The 23,276-nt window shown below is 40.1% G+C and overlaps 1 protein-coding gene across 6 annotated transcripts in view; it reads right to left on the bottom strand.

Moving 5' to 3' along the window:
* The window catches only part of csk (C-terminal Src kinase), a 123,448-nt gene that overhangs the window by 29,892 nt on the left and 70,280 nt on the right, over nucleotides 1-23,276 (bottom strand). For 5 of the 6 annotated variants that reach the window (XM_073025475.1, XM_073025476.1, XM_073025474.1 and 2 more), the window contains 2 exons: nucleotides 3,115-3,202; nucleotides 2,148-2,261 (listed from right to left, as the gene is read on the bottom strand). In XM_073025475.1, coding sequence (XP_072881576.1) covers nucleotides 2,148-2,261; nucleotides 3,115-3,129 — 129 coding nt within the window. In that variant the 5' untranslated portion in view covers nucleotides 3,130-3,202. Of the gene's footprint in view, nucleotides 1-2,147; nucleotides 2,262-3,114; nucleotides 3,203-19,484; nucleotides 19,753-23,276 lie in introns of those variants that run through there. The other variant, XM_073025477.1, reaches the window with a different exon arrangement.

The raw sequence follows: 23,276 nt of genomic DNA, 5'->3' as shown, positions 1-23,276 counted from the left end.
TTTAATTTGTCACATATGCATAATATACACCAATACCTGAATAAAACTGTACAGATATTGACAATATAAATATTTGATCTTGATGCATTTGCCATATTTTAGAATATAGCACCAATTGTTTTGAAAAGACAAATCTATACTGGTCATTAAGATATCAATTCCCTTTTCAGGCTTCTCTTTTTTACATCAAGATTTACTCCAATTTCCTCTAAATGACACAAGTATTAATATTTAATGTTCAATTTGGTGACTATTCACTGCTCAATATAACCAACTTTTAACGATGTTCTTCCAAAAGAAACAAATTTTGAGCTCCAATTTGATGAACGAGTTTCTAAACATGCAGTTATCATTTCAAATTGGAGAATAGCCTTAATGTGGAAATTTAAATTTTTGACCATACCACACTTAACATTAATATCTAAAATTCTTATACCAGATCTTGCACTATTTCACTCAACACCTCTAAAATTAAAAGCATGGTTACTTCAGCATAATTTGAGGTCTTGCTTCAATTAATGCAACATACTGTGGACTCAAGCAAAAACAAATCCTAGTTGGGACCACAAACCGTCACAGATGGAACCACAACTCATTTAAACGATTACACTCAGACCTTGCTTAATGCTGAGGATGCGTTCCTCAGAGGTGAAGTGCAATGTAAATCAGCACTATTCAGAGTCATTATAATGTTATGCGAATGGACATGTACCCTGGTTTTTCAAAAAAAACAAACCAGAGATATAGACATACACACAATAATAGATGGGAGTCAAAAACATGCAAATAGGTCTAACTTGTACATCAGTGGAGCAGCAACATATTGCAGCAGCAGAAGAAGGAAGCAGGTGGTGGTTAATCTTAGAGCAGGGACTGGACTATAGGTCATCCTCTAACTTTGGCTTCTTCTTCAAGAAGGCATCGAGAATTGACGCCTTTTCTTAAGTTTTCTCTCATGAAGCAGTTCTCGGTAGCAGGAAATCATGTTGAGAACACCTCTCTTTGCCTAATTGCTTTGCTCCCTGTCAGGGTCTTTTCTGATGAACATTGCAAATTTCAAGGAGGAGCCAACAGCAACCTGACACTCACTAGCTTCTAAGCGCCATATCTCTTGCAGTTTTACATCCATACTAATGCTTTTCCCGGACATCTTAGATGTGCTATCCTCACTGGAAGTTGCAGGCAGTTTTCCAGACATTATAGGCGGGGGGAGAAAAAGGAATAAATTGGCAGGGGAGGCAGAGCGTGACCTAATACGCGATTGGCGGTGAATGGATCAGAACGCATGTAAAGTGTTCTCATTGACTGATTGAATGTTTATTGTAATGGCTGCCGCTCGAGAAGTTTTAAGTGTTGTTTAGAATGAATTTTTGTCATTTAAAAAAATTTCAATAAAGAATTGAATAACTGCATTGTAACGATCAGCGCTATTGTGTGGTAACGTCATGCGAGATCTGAGGGTATTCTTTCTCAGAATCACCACTGCACTTCACATGACCCAAAGAATCCAATCTAAAAGCTACTCTTCAACATCATATGAATTTGATTAAAAAAAGGACATTGCAAAACAATAAGGAAATGAAAGGGTACATTTGGCAAATTCTTAACTTTAACTTGACTCAAAATAGAGTATTACAAACCATTTTATTTTACGCAAAATAAACCGCTTAATCAAAAAATAGACTTGCATGATTAAACCTACATCCTGTACAATGTGAATTTTCCTTTCAACCACCAATTCATGTAGTGCCTTGAAGTGATAATAATTTGTTCACTATTGCAGTGGGAATTATACGCCACTGATTTCAATCACAACGAGGGCATGAATTGCTATTTGTTTTAAAAGCCACAATTTGAATTAATAAACAAAGTAAATCTTGAAAACCATTTTGGATATTAAATCATGCAACACCGATCAGCTCAATTTTAGTTTTCTTTATAGCTCATGACTTGTAGGGAGGTGGCCCACAGTGCAGCACAACTTTAAGAATGGCATGGAAGCAAATGTATCAATTGACAATCTCAAACATCAAAACCTGCAAAAAGGACTTTGTAGGTAGCAAACATTTTAGAGTAACCATTGAAGATTAATGACTCTCTGATTGGGATTGCACTGTTCCCATGGAAACAATAATGAATTCTATTACCTTGGTAACTGATATAATGGTGAGAACATCGCCTTTGCTAAATGGAAGGTCCTGCTCTGCGCTGCCACTGAAATTGTATTTGGCTATACACTCTGTGCCTGATGCCCATATTGTCTGCAAGAAAATAGGGTACAAAGTGATCATAAAGATAAGGATTTCAGCATCACATTTCCTTCAAAAGCACCTACTGAATTTATCCCGGCAAAGCATTTTTTTAAAAAAAAGTGTATCAAACAAAGTAACTGCATAAGCACTCTTTACGAAACCCAGCATTTCCACAATTATACAACAATGTGCTCTTACCCTGCCCATTTAGAAATGTACCTTGACACATTGCAATCCAAACATGCTGCAGGCAAGATGTATATACTAACTGCTAAGGGTTAATCACCAGACATGCTACAACAATAGAAGGCAAATGCCCATAACTTTATACTTAATGCAAAATTGACCAGAAATAAAACAGGTGGAACTCATTCTCTAACATCATGAACACTAGCATTTTACAGATGTTACTACGAAACATGTCACTACATGGCACATAAAACGTACTGTTGTACCCAGCAGCAAAAAAAACTAATAGCATCCTTAAAAAATTCTAATTACTTATGATATTTTACCAGATCAAATTATATTGGCTAATGAATGAAAATACTGTATGTGGTGATAGAGGAAGTAATGTTAGGCACCACTACAATTTAAGATAGAGCAGCAGCAGTTAGAGACATCCACTGCCTCAACTATTAAGGATGAAAGCTTTTAGTAGTAATTAACATACTGCTTCTGCTTTACACTACTTCCTTCCATCATGCAGTTACAAAAATTAATTTTGTTACAAGGCAGCTCATTTCTCATTAACAAAACAGACCTGCACCCTTGGCCTTCATTAACCTTGCGCACACATTCAATATCCACCATCCAAATCATTAACTGCAGAATATAGCTATTTAAAACAGTATAGTTTTACCTGTGACTGTGACATGTTGCACTTCTGCAATAGTTGCTGTGGGTCGGAAGCCTCACAACGGTTTAACGTTTGCTTGGTACCATCAGACCTGCACCAGAGAAAACAGGTTATGGAAATCTGTTTAAATTCCAGATGCATTTTTAACAATCTATAAAAACCAACAGTATAATACAAAGCTCAAGGGCAACCAGTAATAGAAACACCAGCCTCAACTGCTCTTAAAACAGGCATTTCTATACAAGAGATGAAAGTATGGACTGTCTTATAATTAAGACTGTCCCATTTTGATGAATTACATCCATATTTAATCAACTCTGAATTATAAGCCTATTTTCTCCTGTTGAATTAATTGTTGCAATTATTTTATATAGCACAGTGATAAAAGGGAAAAGTGGTTATTGAACTGGAAGCTGTAGGTGGGAAGTCAACTGATACAGAACCCAGTTTTGTAGTATGCATCAAGAACCAGTGCTTCCTGGACACTTACTTCCCACAGTAACTTGGAACAGCCATTTACCCTTTACAAACTTTTTTTAAAAAAAACAATTCGCAGTATTTTTTGTGTCCAACACAAGAAAGAACTTTTGTTCCTACTTCTGCTGGAAACTGCGGTAAAATGTGCAAGACTTCAAATTATTCAACCAGAAAAATTGGACAAGTGCCAAAATATGAATCACAAATGTGGATTCTGAAAGACCTGCTGCAGAAAAGAGACTATTAACTGCATTAAGTAGACAATGAAATCAGGTTTTAGCAGCGAGATATTAATGAGTTTTATTCTCACACGTACTGAGGTGCAGTAAAAACCATTTTGCATACCACCAATATTGGTTATTTCATTGAGGTCACACAAGGGAAATGCAAGATAGTAAAACACAGCAAAAAGAACAATCCCCTCCCGCCCAATGTGTCCAAGCACTATTCCAGCTTCCAGTCCTTGTTTATCAGAATAGCCCTCTACTTCCTCCTCTCATTTATCTCCAGTATGAAACTGCTCCACATGCACTCCAGTATTTGAGAAAGTTTCCTCTGAAATCCCCATTTGGCTTATACTGAGGTCTTTTTTTTTTGCTCTTCCCACAGGTGAACGCAGAAAGTGCTTTTACTTCAACTGTTGGTCAGTTATGAACACAGGAAGAAGCATGAAAATTCCAACTTGGTTAATATTAATTATTTTGCTCAATTAACACAGCGAAATGTAACAAGTGATTAATAATGCAACCTCCATATCAATCAGCCTTATAAAGTTGATCTTTCAACTCTCCATCTACCATTGTTACAAAACCAGTTATGACATTAAAGTAACTGTCATCACATAAAGAAACCAAAATAACTGGGACCAGAACTCTCACTCTTATAACTCGTGCATTCCTTTTACTTGACCTGTGCATAATGAGAATGGCACAAGCCCCTCTCACCCACACTGTTCTGAGGTCTGAAAAGAAAACTGCTATTTTTATACAGAATTGGCTTATCGGTTACAGACATTGATTACTGTAAACTGTATATGGTTGAATTGGATATGGAATGCTGCCCTCACCCCATCCTCCTGCCGCCAGACCAGATACAGGGTTCCTCTTGCCCTCACCTACCACCCACCAGCCTCTGGGTCCAGCACATAATTCTCTGCAACTTCCACCATCACTAACAGGATCCCACCATCAAGAACATCTTCCCTTTCCCCCACCAACTTTCCACAGGGCCCGCTCCCTAAGCAACTCCCTTGTCCATTCATCCCTTTCCACCGATCTCCCTTGTGGTACTTTTCCTTGCGAGGGGTAAAAGTCCCTCACCATCTCCCTAACTACCGCTCAGTGTCCCAAACAGTCCTTTATAGGCGAGGCAGCACTTCACTCGTAAGTCTGTTGGGGTCATCTACTATATCCGTTGCTCCCGGTGTGGCCTCCTGCACTTCCGTGAGACCTGACGTAGATTGGGAGACCATTTCGTTAAGCACCTTTGCTCGGTCTGCCACTAAATTGTGATTTTCCCAATGGCCACACATGTCAGTTCTACTTGCTATTTCCACTCTGACATGCCAGTCCATAGCCTACTCTACTACCATGATGAGGCCTCATTCTGATTGAAGGAGCAACCCCTTTTATTCCATCTAGGTAGCCTCCAACCTGCTGGCACGCACATAGATCTCTTGAACTTCTGGTAAATGCCACATTCCCCCCCCCCCTCCACTTCATCATTCCACATTCCTGTTTCTCCTCTCTCACCACATCTCCAAACCTGCCCATCACCTCCCACTGGTGCTTCTTCTCCTTCCCTTTCTTCCACGGTCTTCTGTGATCTCCTATCAGATACCCTCTTCTCCAGTCCTTTACTTCTCTCACCAATCAACTTCCCATCTCCTTACTTCACCCCCTCTCCCCTGGTTTCACCTATCACTTGCCACCTTGTACTTCTTCCTCCCCTCCTCCAACTTACTTAATATAAGTCTTTTTTAGTCCTGATGAAGGGTCTCAGCTCAAAATGTTGACTGTTTACTCTTCCATAGAATTTGCCTGTCCTGCTGAGTTCCTCCAGCATTTTGTATTGCTGTAAATTGTATACGTTTGACATTAATACCTCGATTCTGAATGGTGTTTGATCATGCAAGTAGGAATTCAATCAAATTTTCAAATGGATAGCCAATATTTTGAAGTTAGTAAAGATAACAGACTATCGAATAGAGCCTTAGTTGTTGGGTATGTTTCATATCTCTTTAAGAGATTAAGGGAGCTAGGGCTTTACTCTTTGGAAAGGAGGCTGATGAGAGGAGACAAGATATTAAGAGGAATAGATAGAGGGAACAGCCAGCACCTATTTCCCAGGGCACCACTGCTCAATACAAGAGGGCATGGCTTTAAGGTAAGAGGTGGAAAGTTCAAGGGGGATATTAGAGGAAGGTTTCTTACTCAGAGAGTGGTTGGTGCGTGGAATGCACTGCCTGAGTCTGTGGTGGAGGCAGAAACACTAGTAAAATTTAAGAGATTACTAGACAGGTATATGGAGGAATTTAAGGTGGGGGGGGGATATATGGGAGGTAGGGTTTAAGGGTCGGCACAACATTGTGGGCTGAAGGGCCTATACTGTGCTGTACTATTCTATATTCTATATAGCCTTCTGTTATCTCATCTGTCCCTCGCGCCCCCTATTGTGTAAAGGGAAGCTATGTTTTAGTGAGATCTTTCTAGGAAGGTCTCACTGCAGAGATCTCACACGTTTGGCTTGAGTACAAGCCATCTCATCTGTAGCAAACAGAGACATCTCCAGCGGTCTTGCTCGACTACACTGCCCTAGGTTATTCTTGCTTTACCATGACTCCCACAACATTCCCAATTATTAATGTCCACAAAAAGGCATGGATTCAAATCTGCAGTTCTTTTATCCCACTCCCACCACTTGTACATAATTTCCAAATGGAGTACTGAGATCTGAGTTGTGACAAACCCTCCAATAAACCATGGAATAAGCATTAGCAGCATTCAAATTGCCTTTGAGAAACTATACAAAAGTTCAGTGCTCTAAATCTGTTAGTATTTGGGGAAATTACCTTTCTACCAAATGTCACAAAGCTCCAACTGACTTTTGTTTCATTCATGTGATTTTAAACTGATGGTCTGATAATTTGCTTTTTTAGTAACATGTTGCTAGCAAATATAAACATACTTTATTTCTGAATATATTTTTCAGATTCTTTCACTGGGAACGTTGGCAATAATGGCATAAGCAGATTATTTCCACAAGGTTAAGAGACAGTTGGAAGACAAAGGGTGTTGAAAGTGTTGGCGTTAATTGCCAGTATTACTTTGTACAAGTGATATCAAGTCTGAGATTCCTGTTCATATCCCTAAATTGCTGATCAAACTTCACTGAATTTCCCAATCCTCTTCATGGGGTTCAATTCCAATTTGTGATGGAGCACAGGAACAACAAGTCTATTCAACTCATTGTGAGAACATCCTGTAACACATAGATCTACTGGAATGCAAGAGCCAAATGACATTTATTGGATTACCAGCTTCATTAAAATATTTTAATTACTTACGAGTGTTTTAATTAAGTTTTTGAAATTCAGAAACATTTTTGACAGCTAAGTTGACATCTGCTGGAAATCCTGAGTGAAGTGCTTGAAGAACTCATCAAGTGAGGCAGCATCCTTTAGGGGGTCTATTAGGAGTCCTGAGTAAGGTGCACAGCCCAAAATGTCAACCTTTCATTCTCCCCTATGGATGCTGCCTGACTTGCTGAGTTTCTTCAACATCTAGAAGCCGGGCTGATCTTAACATATTGACAATGAACCTAGAACAGTGAATACTACTTACTTGGGTTGGCAGCTGGCTTTCAAGCTCTGGTTTATTACATTAAATTTAACTCAATGGCTTTGGAAACCTAGCTTCACACATACTTCCAGTTAGACTTACAATTTAACTCCAGTACCAACACTTGCTTTTGCTGCTCTGTATTTCATTCCCCAGACTAAGGGGGGAGTGGGGAGGAACAATTGAAATCCAGGAGTTTATATATCTGACTTGTCCCAATTTATTCTCTCTCCATAACGTAAAATTCATAACAGCCTCACCCATGACACCATGCTTAAATATGCCATACCTGTTTGGAAAATGGAAAAGGGAAACTCAGCAATAGCTCCAAATTCCAAAGCCATCCATTAGTATTCAGCAAGAGAAAACACCACACAGTTCCAATCTCTTTGACCGTGCAGAGAAACTCTCATTACTAACAGTAGTCAACAGGTAGTTTCAGGAACCTTTAGCAATCATTAATAATGAAACGGTAACCATTTCATGCAGAAAAGGCAACTGACTACATTTAGAAAGTTCCAGGGCTGAGCCTTAACAACCAGCTTTTATAGGTGCCTGGGAATTGAAAACAATTTTTAAAAAACATTTAAATTAAGTATATGAGAATTAAACTTATAATTCCACACTTGTTCTAGTTGCAACTAGAGATGAGATGAATACTCGACCTTCAGGCCAGCTTATTTACACACATTGTGTGTGTTACTGTGTGCTGTAGGGTCCTTTGCCCAAGACGATTGCTCTACAGGACAAGAAATTTACCAGATTCCAGAGATGCTATGAGGAGAGATTATTCAACCAGGTTTGTGTCCACTAGAACATTCACGAACGAGGGAATATAACTGAAGTGTACAAAAATCTGGCAGGGCCAGACTGGCTGGATACTGGGAGGATAATGCTCTCTAGCTGTGTTGTCTGGAATATGGTTAGTTTCAAATAACAGGGTGAGATATTTAAGGATGAGGCAGAGAAATTTCTTCATCTACATGATGGTGAGCCTATGGGATTTGTCAGCACAGAGTTTTAGGAGCCAAATCATTAAATAATTTAGGTAAATATCTAGACAAAAAGCATCATGGGTTAAAGGGAGAGTACAGGAATATGATATGAAGATAGAGGATTGGTTCAATAGTATTGATTGGCACAACAGGCTCCAAGAGTCAAAAGTCTATTCCTACTTTGATATTATATTTCCACATGCTCAGACTATTTTAGCCTAGAAAATGATAGTAATATTTGTTTATAGAAAAAGTGTTAAAAGAAATTCTTGGTACAGATTAAGTATTTAAAGCTCATTAATCTAGGCGTGTTAAAACACTGAAGCGGCACCATCTGGTGTATATAGTACTTCTGTTTAGTACTGTTAAACCAGGAATGCTCCAAGCTTCAAAAGCTGAAGAGTTGATAGGAAGCGTTGAGGGAGAGGGAGAGAGGGAGAGAGGGAGGGAGGGGGGGAGGGGGGGAGGGAGAGGGAGAGGGAGAGGGAGAGGGAGAGGGAGAGGGAGAGGGAGAGGGAGAGGGAGAGGGAGAGGGAGAGGGAGAGGGAGAGGGAGAGGGAGAGGGAGAGGGAGAGGGAGAGGGAGAGGGAGAGGGAGAGGGAGAGGGAGAGGGAGAGGGAGAGGGAGAGGGAGAGGGAGAGGGAGAGGGAGAGGGAGAGGGAGAGGGAGAGGGAGAGGGAGAGGGAGAGGGAGAGGGAGAGGGAGAGGGAGAGAGAGAGAGAGAGAGAGGGAGAGAGAGAGAGGACATTTAGTTCAGAACATTTCACAATAAATTATCTATCGCCAGCTCCACAGGAATAGTTTGGGGGAGGGGGGGGGGAATGTTTCTTTTCATACTGTTTTAAATTTCCAGAGTTTTGCAGACAGTGAGCAAGTTAGAGAACAGGCTTCATAAAAAAAGGACCCAAATCAAAATGCCCAACTCCAGAAATACCCAGGCAGAAGATGAATGTAAATGCATTCATTTTCCCAATCTCCTTTTTGCATTTTCACTCTGACAAACCCAGAGCATCACAATTTCATGCAGAGAACAATTCTCACTCATATCAAATCACATCATAAAAATGAGCAAATGGAATTTGAAACAATTTTACTGCAATTTTGAAAACCTGCAGCTAGTTGAATGATGTAATTTGGGAATTTAATTGAACAATGAAGTGAGGGCATTAAATTTTTTTTAGTTATGTGCATAATGGGGTAAATACATAAACTACTGCTTCAGCATAACACACAAAATGATGGAGGAACTCAGGTCAGGCAGCATCTATGGAAATGGAATATACAGTCAATGTTTTGGGCCAAGGCCCTTCATCAGGACTACTGATTCACTTTTTTGTTGCTCATACAAAATAAGATTTTAATAAAAATCAATAGGCATTAATTCTGTTGAACACAAGGTAACAGTGCAGCATGCAACACAACAATGCATCTTGTGTTAGTAAGCACATTAACCTGGACCAGATATTCTGTACAGATAAACACACACAAAATTTTAAATCGATGTTTATATTTCTTTATTACATTTACCCAATTCTCCTGTAACACTCCCCACCCACTTTTCCCCCCCTAAAGCTTATGCTGCTTTACAAGACTGCACTTTCTCCCCATTTGTCACTTGCTCACATTCCCAACAACTTCACCCAGCCATCCCGTACCACCAAAAATCATTAAGTTTGGCCGTAAACATACCTCCCTCCTTTAAAGCAGTCTTGGAATAGGCTTTAGTTCACTCCATCTTTTCTCCTAAACCTTGGTAACAACTGTTGTATCTAATGTATACACCCATAAATATTCTACTATACAATATGTTCTGCAGAAGCTGGAAATACAGAGCAACACACACACACAAAAAAAATGCTGCAGGAACTCAGGTGGTCAGGCAGCACCCCGGGAAATTAATAAACAGTTGATTTTTCAGGCCGAGACCCTTCGTCGAATGTACTTCTTCCTATAGATGCTGCCTGGCCTGTTGCGTTCCACCAGCATTTTGCGTGTGCGGTTTATAAAAGACATTGGTAGAAAGGTTGCCTCCAGATAGAGAGACAGAGTGACAGAGAAAGGGGAGAGAGGCATCAGAAATAGACCAAGTGAGTTTAAGGGAAGTCGGAGGAAAGTTGATAAAATTGACGAGTTCAGCATGGGTGTATGAAACAGCACCAATGCAGCTATCAATGTAGCACAGGAAAGAGTTGGGGAGCATTATCAGCAAAGACTTGGATCATGGACTATTCTACATATCAGCATAAAGGCAGGCATAGCTGGGGCCCATGCAGGTGCTTGTGGTTACTCCTTGAGTTTAGAGAAAGTGTGAGGAGCTTAAGAAGAAATTGTTGAGAGTGGGAACCAGTTCTGCCAGACAGATGTAGTGCTGGCGGGGGGAGGGGGGGGGGAAATAGTTGGGTCTTTTGCTGAGAAAGAAATGGAGAGCTTTAAAGCCTTCATGATGGGAAAATAGAACTGTACAGGGATCGGACATCTATGATGACAGTGAGGTAGTTAGGGCCAGGGAATTGAAAGCTGAGGAAATTGAGAACGTTCTATTACTATGGTCTTCAATGGCAAAGTCTTCCGGTTGAATATCATACCTTCATTCTTGCTAACTGGGATTTCACTCAAGGAAAATTGTAGACATAGCACTGTTAAAAGAAACATTTGAGAAAAGCTTGCCTATATTAAAAAATACAGGAGATTCTACAGATGCTGGAAATCTTGAGCAAAATGCACAAAATGCTAAAGGAACTCAGCAGGCCAAGCAGTATCTATTTCTAGGAAATGAACAGTTGACATTTTGGGTTGAGACCCTTCATCAGGACTGGAAAGGATGGGAACAGAAAACAGAATAAGGAAGGTGAATAGTCAAGTTGGCAGGTGATGGGCAGGATCAGGTGAGAGGAAGGGGGTGGTGGGGATTGAGTAGGAAGCTGGGAGGCGGAAGAGGTGGCTGAAGCAGGAACCTGATAGGAGAGGACAGTGAATGAGAAGCAAAGGAAGAGGGGAACCAAAGGAAAGTGATAGACCATGGAAGAAAGGGAAGGAGTAATTAGCTTCCAGTAATTTCTCCTCCCTTATCTTTTTCCATTCCCCATCTGGTTATCCTCTCATTCTCTTGTCAACTGCCCATCACTTCCCACTGGCTCCCCTCCTCCTTTCCTTTCTTCTATGATCCACTGTCCTCTCCATTTAATTCTTCCACCTATGATATCCCAGCTTCTAACTGCATCACCCCACCCTTCCTCCAACATGACCTTCCACCTTACTTGGTCTCACCCATCACCTTCCAGCTTCTACTCCTGCCCGCCGCCTCTCTCTCCACCTTCTTATTCTGGTTTCTTTCCTTACAAATCCAGAAGGTTCTCAGCCCAAAATGGTGCCGATTCATTCCCCTCCAAAGATGCTGCCTGACTTGCCAAGATCTTGTATGTTGCACAAGATTAAAAAGCTGAGAGTACATTTAAACCTATGAAGTTTTGTGTTTAAGCAACTGCAGATCTCAAGATTATTATTATGACTCGAGTACTGCACTGCAGCAACTTGTTGGCCAGCAACCGAGCTAACATTTATTTCATTATGTACCACTTTATAATGTCATCACAAAAAGGGAGCAAAGGAAATTCAGACGTTTACAGCCCACACTATTTGCCCATTTGAGTTAAAGTTATATTGTTTAACACCCCTTTGGAACTAAATTTTCACTTACTAGAGTTTACTGACACAAGTAATTCACTTTACCAACATGGATTCTTCCATAATTACGATCCCCAGCTATTTTTAGTGTCCAGCCCTGCACACAAAATGAATCATGGTAATCAAGTACTTAATGCATATTATTAACAATGCCAGCTGCATTCTTGATACCACATTAAATATAAATCTTTATTCATTGTTGGAATTGGAATTGTACACATATCAAGAAAAACTTTCCCCCTCCAAACCAGGATAACCAAAAATCATACGAGCAGAATTGGGCTATTCAGCCCATTGAGTCTGCTCTGTTATACAATCTTGGTTGATATTCACTCTCAACCCTATTTCTCCTGCTTTCTCCACATGACTGTAGACAGAGTTTCTAATTAAGTAACTATCCAACTCCACTTTAAATATTCCTAATGACTTGGCCCCCACAGCAGTCTTCTAATTCCAGATTCTCCACCCGCTGGCTAAAGAAATTCCTCATCACTGTTCTGAACGGCATTCTTCTATTCTGAGGCTGTGTCCCCTGGTTCTAGACTCATCCAATATTGGAAACACTATTTCCATGTCCACTCCATCTAGCCTTTCTATATTCCGTAGGTTTCATTAATGAAGCAAACTAGGAAGCAAATTCTTTGACTTCAAGCACAGAAGTTCCCAAGTTTAAGAAAACTGAATTAACACAAATTTTACCCTACATTTTAAAAAGAATTTTTCATGACTGGTGCCTCAAGTTCCTCAGAAGGCTAAGGAAATTTGGTATGTCCTCCATGACATCACCAACTTTTACCAAAGAAAGCATCCCATCTGGATGTATCACAGCTTGGTGTGGCAACTGCTATCCCTGAGACGGCAAGAAATTTGCAGAGTTATGAATGTAATCAAATCCATTACGAAAGCATATGTTGTGAAATTTGTTAACTTTGTGGCAGCAGTACAATACATGATAATATAGGAAAAAACTGAATAAAGGAATATATACAGTTGCAAGTAAAAGTTTGTGAACCCTTGGCAATTACCTGGTTTTCTGCATTACTTACTCATAAAATGTGGTCTGATCTTCATCTAAGTCACAATAATAGACAAACACAATCTGCCTCAACTAAAAACACAAAAACAATTGTACTTCTTGTCAATACTGAGTACACCATTTAAACAATCGCAGTCTAGGTTTAAAAAAGTATGTGAACCTCTGGGGTAATGCCTTTTACAAAAGCTATTTGGAATCAGTGTTCCAATCAGAGATGAGAGATGTGGGTTGTAGAGATGCCCTGCCCTACAAAAATACACAGAGAGTCAGGTTACTGACAGAGCTGGCTCTTCTCGGGAACTGTATGTACACCACACCTTGATCAAAACAACTTTCAGAGGACCTTAGAAGAATTGTAGAGATGCATGAAGCTGGGAAAGGCTCCAAAAACATTTCTAAAGACCTGAGTGCTCATCAGTCCACAGTAAGAGAAATCGGAGGAAAAACAGTACTGTTGCTTCTCTCCCAAGGACTAGTCATCCTGGAAATACCACACCAAGAGCATAACGTGCAATGCTGAAGGAAATAAAAAAAAATCCAAGGGTAACAGCAAAAAACCTGCACAAAGAAATCTCTAGAACTTGCTATTGTCTCTGTTCATGTGTACACCATAAAACACTTAACAAGAATGGTATTCAGGGAAGAACACAATGGAGGAAACCACTGCTCTCCAAAATGAAACATTGCTGCATGTCTCAAGTTTGCAAAAGACCATCTGGATGTTCCACAATACTTCTGGGACAATGTTCTGTGGACAGTCCAGACAATGCTCTGTAGACATTTGAGATAGAAGTTGAATTTACCGGCAGAAATTCACACCACGATGTTTGGAAGAAAAAGTGCACTGCACACGAACACCTCACCCCAACTGTGAAGCATGGTGGAAGGAGCATCATGGCTTGGGGCTGCTTTGCTGCCTTGGGGCCTGGGCAGTTTGCAATTGTTGAGGGAACAATGAGTTCAAAATTGTATCAAGACATTTTACAGGAGAATGTCAGGGGAGCAGTTTGTCACCTGAAGCTTAATACAAGTTGGATGATGCAACAAGACAATGATCTGAAACACAACAGCATTTCAACAACATAACGGTTTAAAACATAATTAGTGTTTTGGAATGGCCAAGTCAAAGTCCAGACCTTAACCAACTGAGATGCTGTGACATGACCTGAAGAAGGCTGTTCATGCAAGATATCCCAGAAATAATGATGAATTGAAACAGTTTTGTATGGAGGAATGGTTGAAAATACCTCCTCACCATTGTCAAGTCTGATCAGCAGCTACAGGAAACGTTTGGTGGAGATTATTGCTGCTAAAGGAGGTTCTACCAGTTATTAACTGCAGGGGTTCACATACATTTCCAGCATGGTCTACAATTGATTAAAGAATGTGTTCAATAAAGACATGAAAAGTACAATTGTTTGTGTGTTATTAGTTGAGGCAGATTGTATTTGTCTATTTTTGTGACTTTGATGAAGATCAGACCAAATTTTATGAGTAATTAAGGTAGAAAACCAGGTAATTGCCAAGGGTTCACAAACTTTTTCTTGCAATTGTATGTATAATAGATAAATTAAATAAGGCACACAAAAATAGAAATAAAAAAGTAGTGAGGTAATGGTTCAATGTCCATTAGGAAATCGAATGGCAGAGGGGAAGAAGCCATTTCTGAATCATTGAGTGTGTGCCTTCAGGTTTCTGTACCTCCTTCACAATTTCAACAATGAGAGGAGAGCAAGTCTTGGATGGTGGTAGTCCCTAATGATGGACGTCACCTTTCTGAGGCTCCATTCCTAGGTGGTGCCTTGGATACTATGGAGTTTAGTACCCACGATGGTGCTGGGAGTTACAAAAACCAGTGCGCTTGAGAAAAGGAATAAGCTTGTCTTTATTGAAAAAATTGATAGGTTTTATTCAGCTGCACATTGAAGGGGTTTCCAGATGTTAACAGCCCTTAAATTGCTCAGAGGGCACTAGCTAAACATTAAGTTTAAAAGAGACCACTAAATGACTGCATTAATTAACATGCTTCTTCACTTTAGTTTATGGAAAACGTTGGCAAAAAATGGCTGTGGGTAACTAGTCACCAGGATGCTCAGAGCATCACTTTGAGGTTACTAGATACGAAAAGACAAGCCTTACAGTAAATTATATTTAAGTTGAAGGACGTCAGACACATAATGTAATCAACCATAAATCGAAACTGAAAGGTGGCATGTGTGCGTGCACAATAAAAACAAGCCAAATCCAGTTTGTACACTCTGATATGGTCAAGAACTAAGCGTTCTTGGTCAAAAAAATATGCTGCAAATGTATTTATGAATAAGGGAGGAGAAATACCTGAATTTCACCTTGTTAGGAGAATCTTACAATTTTGCAATTCCTTGTGTTCCTGTAGATTACTAGGTTACTAAATGGATGCTGAGGGAAGCTAGCTGGGGAGTAAATTCACACTCGAGTTCTTTTTTCCCCTGGGATAAATTGATTTATTGAAGTGCAACCTTTGAGGGATTTTTAGGCCTGATTTCTTTCTTTTGTATGGCTTGTTAGAGTAAAAGTGCTTTCCGTTAAAAAAAGTTACCCAATTCCAAGAGGAAAGCTTTAGTCTACTGGTCTTAAAAGTTTAGAGATTACGCACACTTTGTCAATAGTGTCATAGAACACATAGAACACTACAGCAAAAAAACAGGCCCTTCGGCTTATCTAATCTATGCCAAACTATTATTCTGTATAGCACATTGATCCACATCTAGACCAAAACCCTCCACACCCCCTTTCATCCGAGTATCCGACCAAATTTTTCTTAAATTACTCTATGGACAACAGGTTTGGCTAATCTTTTCACTTGGTAAGTAATTGCTTCAAATGCACTCAATTCAGGAAAAATATATTGTATTAGAATGGGCACAAATAACATATGAAACCCAGCCCCCTTTTCTTTGACGATTTGAGCCCAGGGTCTGTGTGTCCATTGTTGAAGTCAAAGGCTCAATGTCTCTGAATCTGAGAGTCCACTGGAGACTGGGATTTGGGGGGGGGGGGGGGGGGAGGGTGTAGGGAGGTGTGTGTGCGCATGCTGGTGGTTGGGAAGGAGACATGGGGCTTGTTTACTGTTGATGTTTTATTGCTTCTGTTCTGTGAAGATGATGGGCACACTATGTTAGTGCTGCAATGTATGGTGACACTTGCTATCTGCCCCCAGCATATCCGTGGTTGTTGATGCAAATGACGTATTTCACTGTATGTTGCGATGTAGACTTTAGATAAATAAAGGAATACAAATCTGAGATATTGACAATCTACTGACCTCAAACCGAGTTTCAGACATGTGCACATGCAATTCATATCAGCAAACTTCTTAATCTACAAAACTCTATGCCTATTTCCTAGCTGGGATTCAAGTCACATTCACCCAAAGCTTTCTGATCCCATGTTAAGAAAACTAACATCTCATTTCAATGTGCTTATCATCCCATAGGGTTATCACCCTTTCCTATCACTCCAGCATTATCGTCCAAACAGTTATCTGTGGATATCAGGAGGAAATATAAGCATACTGGTAGCCTTAAAGAGTGCAGAGGGACAGATAACCTGGAGTTTGTGTACATACATCACCTGGTCCCTCAACACCAGCTCCATAGCAAAGAAAGCCCAGCAGCATCTCTACTTTCTGCAAAGGCTGAGGAAAGTCCATCTCCCACCCCCCCATCCTCATCACATTCTACAGGGGTTGTATTGAGAGCATCCTGAGCAGCTGCATCACTGCCTGGTTCGGAAATTGCACCACCTCGGATCGCAAGACCCTGCAGTGGATCGTGAGGTCAGCTGAGATCATCGGGATCTCTCTTCCCGCCATTACAGACATTTACACTACACGTTGCATCCGCAAAGCAAACAACATTATGAAGGACCCCACACACCCCTCAAAACTCTTCTCCCTCCTGCCGTCAAGGAAAAGGCACCGAAGCATTCGGGCTCTCACAACCTGACTACGTAACAGTTTCTTCCCCCAAGCTATCAGACTCCTCAATACCCAGAGCCTGGACTGACACCTTGCCCTACTGTCCTGTTTATTATTTATTGTAATGCCTGCACTGATTTCGTGCACTTTATGCAGTCCTGGGTAGGTCCGTAGGCTAGTGTCGTTTTTTTTTCCTCTGTATTGTTTCTTACATAGTTCAGTCTAGTTTTTGTACTGTGTCATGTAATACCATGGTCCTGAAAAATATTGTCTCATTTTTATTATGTACTGTACCAGCAGTTATGGTCAAAATGACAATAAAAAATGACTTGACTTGATAGTAGTTATCTAATTATAAGGGATCTTAAGCTACAGTAAAAAGCATCAAGTACAAAGGGTAGGAAATAATGCTCAAACTTCATAGTTTTTTAGGTTACAGCCACTATACTGAATCCAATACAGGACACCAAACTTTACAAAGCACAAGATGGTACTTGAGAGAATGCAAAAATTTATCTAAATATTTTCATTAGACTTTAGATTCATAAATTAGACAAAGGAGGTAGGAATTGTTACCTTTCGAGCAATGGAAGTTAAAAAGGAGATCTGATATATGTGCAAAATTCTGACAGGTTAAGGTAAACAAAGGTGGCCATCCTTCCCAGCTGATTGTACAAGAATAAGCATGAACATGAATTAAGGTACTGAACAAGCAGAGGGAATGAGAATATTTCTTCTGAATGAAACTAGTCCATGGAACCCACTGACATCTAGGGTAGAAGCAGAGGGAAGGACTTCAAAAGGAAATTGGATAGACTGGAAGGAAATAATACAGGACTAAGGGGGTAGAATGAGAAAAGGAGACTTGACTGGATTGCTCTGTATAAATTGGCAGATATTTAGTGGACCAAACATTCTCTACTATAGTGACACTAACAAATCATGGTTCCCAAAAGCAACTCATACCCACTAAATTATCTTTGTCTTGTATTCGTTGCAGCATGCTAATTGCTGACTGCGATTGAAGGTACCTTCAGTATAACTATTCTTCCTGCCATTTTGTTTAGCAGAATTACACACTAGCACCTCCTGTCAATGTACAAGTGCCAGAATGCACATTTAGTCTTCAATAATCAATCCGCATTTAGAAATATTCATAGTAGCAAGCCCAACTGGTAACTCAGTGCTCTTAAAGTACATACGAGTAAATCTCTTGAACAGCCAAGCACCGCAATATAAACTGGGAGGGATGTTCAATTGCCGTATATTGTTCAAAGTCCCAAACCTCAAATTCACCACTGGGGAATGCTCTGCAAAAATTAGAACTGATCCCACACCAGGGGGTGGGTGGAGGTTAGAGAAACACACAACTCAAGCTTACAACTGAAAGGAGCTGGAGAGTATAACAGCTACATTTTGAAGAGTAGGGTTAGCAGGGTAGAATAAGCAGTTTGTAATGTTAGACTTTCAAAGAAAGGCAAGATTTCATACCTGTATTCTGAATCAACAACAGAAAAATAGTGCAAACTTTTCATCCACATTTAAAGCCCCTTGTCTCATAAAAAAACTATATCACAAGCCCATTTATTTGAATCTAGCGTTAGGCAGAATTAGAAACCATGCCTGCAGCACAGATATAACTGGTAAGAATACCATGCACAAAGAGCATTAACACAAAGCTGTTAATTTAGGCTTTGTTATTTGCAATATTAACCTTCAGGTAATAAATTTCTCACTTTAACAGCAGTGGCTTTCCAAACAGAGCAGGCCAATTAACAGTGCCACAATGAAATGTCAGTACAAAAAATGATAGGTGACCACAGAGCCTTCTTGAGTGCACAACTGTATTATTACCGTACAAACGCTGGGACTGGCCTATTCTGCAGACTGATGCAGCGCTGAGGGCATGCACCGACTCCTTCAGAGAGATAAGCAGCATTCTGCAGTCACAGCATTTAAACACTGGAGGGATTACTGCTTTGTACTCCAACAAAAAGCTTCTACTTTCTGCAATCTTGCACACAAGCGTTTCTCCGAGGCTCATTTCTGCAGTTTGGCTGTGAAAGGTTAATAAAGAAAGGGGTGCAACCTTGCCTCTCCCAATTAACACACATTTTGTCGTCCTCCTTTCAAACAATAGAACGGTGATTATCCGGACAGCCATGGGGCAATAACATTAAGCACTGTGCAGCGTAGTAAATGGCTAAAACCACTAAACAGGTCCACTTTCAACATCATTATCATCACTGAATCATTTATGAGAAACATCTTTCTTGATCATTTCAATACATTCTCAGCACTTAAATGTAAGCAGAATAAATAGTATTCCTCATTCAATCAAGTAAAAAAAAATGCAGTGCAAAGTAGGGGCTAAGAAAGCACACCTGACTGAGATGCTCCGAGCCAAGACTCGCCTGCAAATTCTTCTAGCTGGTCAGAGCACAGATGAGTCACCGTGTTTCAGCTGCCACAAAGGAACATCAAGAATGGACCAAATAGCAAAATCCCTGTTGATGTCACTTCAGCAAATCCACAGGGTTCCAGAATCGCGAATGCACTTTTCCCACTGGTGAATGCTCGAGGTATGCTGGTCAGTCTGATAGTTTCTGCAGCATAAGCACCATGAGCAAAATGCAATGCAGATTTTTCAGAGATCTGAGACAGATTCTGATGCAGCCACCCAGCACCCAGCTTTCCAGTCAAATTCTTACACCAATAGCAAGGCAGTCTCCCCCACAACTGATAACAGTTCAGCCAATGAGCAATATGCAACTGAAATTATTAGCATATTCTATCTGCAGCTCAATATACCAATAAATGTTTCACACATTATGAACTCAAATGTAGTAATTTTGGCTCGCAATTTTCTGCATCTTGAAAAAATTCCAAATGGAAGTTAAAGCAGCATGAACATTTAAAAAACAATTCTTAATCCCAAACTTTAAGATGGAGTTAATTAAATAACATGGGTGGGGCATGAAAACCGAACATACTTGACTCAAACTTTTAAGTCACAAGCAATTGTTGTCATTCCAGTTGGATGATTTAGAATGTTTAGCTTTATCAAAACTCTGGAAGGAAACATGCATAGTCACAACATAACATTACACCTGTTGTAGCTGCACAGGTCCAAAATATCCAAAAACCAAAACCACAAGGCATGGAATAGAACAAGGTCACTCAGCCCACTGAGTCTGCTCTGCCATGACTGATTTATTATCCCTTTCAATATTATTCAACTGCCTTTTTCTGTAACCTTTGACACCTAATCATGAACCCATCAACCTCCACCTCAAATATACCCAACGACTTGGGCCCCCACAATCATCTTGTGGCAATTAATTTCAGAGATCCACCACCCTCTGGCTAAAGAAAACTCCTCAACTCTGTTCTAAAAGGACCCTCTAGTCCAAAACTCCCCCAACAGAGGAAACACCCTCTTCACATTAACTGTATCTATAGCTTTCAATATTCAATAGGTTTCATCGAGACACCCCCCATTCTTCTAAACTCCAGCGAGTCCAAGCACAGCCAAACACTCCTCATACATTAACCCTTTCATCCCCAGGAACATTCTTATGAACCTCTGCTGGGCCCTTTCCAAGGCCAGCAGATCCTTTCTTTTAAATAGGGTCCAAAACTGCTCAATACTCCAAATGTGGTTTCACCAATACCTTATAGGCCCTAAGCATTACATGCTTGTTTTAAAATTCCAGTACTCTTGAAATGAATGCTAACATTGTAATTCCTTCCTTACTCCTAACTCAGCCTGCAAGCTAACCTTTAGGGAATCCTACGAGTTGCAAATCCTTTGGCATGTCTGATTTTTAAATTTGATCATTGTTCAGATTATGTCCAGATCATCAGATTAGGAGCAAGTTATTGCAACAAAGCAGCCAGATCTGTCTCAGCAGTGCATTAACTCTCCAGTAAGATTAACACTGCGATAATACACCTTAAACACCAGAAAGTTTGCAGATGCTGCAAATCCAAAGCAATACAAAATGCTGGAGAACTCAAAGTCAGGCAGCAACTAAGGAACTGAATAAGCAATCAATGTTTTGTGCTGAGACCCTTCTTCAGTACTGGAAAGGATGGGAGAAGACATCAGACTAATATGCGAGTTGGGGGGGGGTGGTGAAGAAATGAGGATAGCTAGAAGGTGATAGGTGAAGCTAAGTGGGTGGGAAAGATCAAGAGCTGGAGGAGGGGAAAATATGACAGAAGAGAGAGGACCATAGAAGAAAGTGAAGGGTGGGGTGGAGAAAGAGACCCAGGGAAAGTGACAGGCAAGTAAGTAGTAGTAGTAGTAAAGGCCAGTGTGGGGAATAGAATTGCCCTTTTTTGGAGGGGGAGGGAATTTATTTTTTAAAATGGAAGAAGAAATCGGTATTCATGCCATCAAGTTGAAGGCTACCCAGACGGAATACAAGGTGTTGTTTCCTCCACCCTGAGCATGGTCTCATCTTAGAACAAGAGGCGGCCATGGACCGACTTGTCAGAATGGGAATGAGAATTAGAATTAAAATGTTTGGCCACCAGGAAGCTTTGCTTTTGGCAGATGGACCAGAGGTGCTCAAAGTGTTCCCCAATTTAGGCTAGGTCTCACCAATGTCATAACATGAGAGCCTGACACAACAAACCTCACCAGCGTGGAAGAGGCCGCATCCATACACCTTGCTCCTTAATTATACAAAACAACAACAAATGAGATCAGCATAAGCAATAATCAGACAGGTATCTTAAAAATAACTGCAAGCTCAACCCTTCACATGGCAACTCGATTGAAAAAGCTGCCCTAAACTTCAGGTACAGAATGACATTAAGTAATTAACTAAATTATCCATTTTCCCTCACATACAAATTGTCAAGATTCTGCCATTTCAGCAACTACCTCTTTCGTGTCTGGCAATTTAAATTAACTTTAATTTGCACAATAGTGAAGAGTTGCAATAATATAGTGCTTTGTGATCTTCCAGACTGTATAGGACTGGGTGTGGGAGGGGGAAGCATTGTGTAACACAAGTTATGTACAGCAAGCTCCCACAATACTGAACAGATTACAGCTGAGGGATAAATATTGGCCTGGACACTAGGGATATTAATTTTAAAGGTTTTTCATTAAATAGTACCAGTAGCATCCATTTAAAAACCTGAGTGGCAAGACAGTACCTCTGTCAAAGAAGCATCCCTCGGTGAAGCATTAGACTAGCTTTCTATGCTCAGATTGGAATAGAACTTCTGTGACTAATTTCCATGTTTCATTAATACTCCCATATTACTTAATATAGCTCATTAAGTAATATCACGGGAGTATTAAAAAGTTAAATATCAAGCATCATTGGCGATATCAGCAAAGGTAGTTGGTCAAAGAGCTCCACTTTTTTTAAAAAAAGGAGCATAACAAACAGGTAAGGAGGTAAGGTTTCATTTGACATAATAGTTTGTGTTGTTTCTGGACTAGCACCACAACCTTAAATTCCTGCAATTTTTTAAATATAAGTTACTAGTTGCAAAACCACTTAACTAGTATGAGCAGGATCAGCAGAAATTGCTCAATTGCTACCACATGGCTCCAAAAGTAAAACCATACCTTCCATCCCCATTACCTTCTAGCTTGTAATCCTTCACCTCCCCCAATTTATTGTCATCTTCTTCTCTCTTCCTTTTCCATACCGATGAAAGGTTTTAGCCCAAAACATCAACTCCTTATTCCTTTCCACAGATGCTGCCTGACCTGCTGAGCTGCTTCAGCATTTTGTTTGTTATTCTGGATTTCCAGCATTGGTAGAATCTCATGTTTAATCTTTTATTCTATGGCATTTCTTTCACAGAACATTATCAAAAAAAAATCCAAGGATAAGATAAGATACTGGTAAATTCTTATTGCTTCAGTAACAAAGCTTACGTTGCAAAGGCACAGCCAAAATGCAAACATTTAATTTAGTGCAAGTCACCTTGCTCAAAAGACCTGTACTGAGCCTGTCCCATCATTTTATTAGATCAGCTCCATTTCCCCAATATTGATCAATCTGGCTTATCACCTTCTGTACAAGTCTCCTAATCAAATGTAGGGGTGTATTCTTACTATCCTTTGTGTAACAAAAATTGCCCCTAGATTTCACCCAATATCCTAGTAAGATAATTTATTAGGTTCTTATGTTAGATTCTGCAAG

Source organism: Hemitrygon akajei, chromosome 21 (assembly GCF_048418815.1).
Source record: "Hemitrygon akajei chromosome 21, sHemAka1.3, whole genome shotgun sequence".
In the NCBI taxonomy this organism is placed as follows: Eukaryota; Metazoa; Chordata; class Chondrichthyes; order Myliobatiformes; family Dasyatidae; genus Hemitrygon; species Hemitrygon akajei.
The sequence above is the reverse complement of the archived record's forward strand: the minus strand, read 5'-3'. Positions and strand labels throughout refer to the sequence as shown.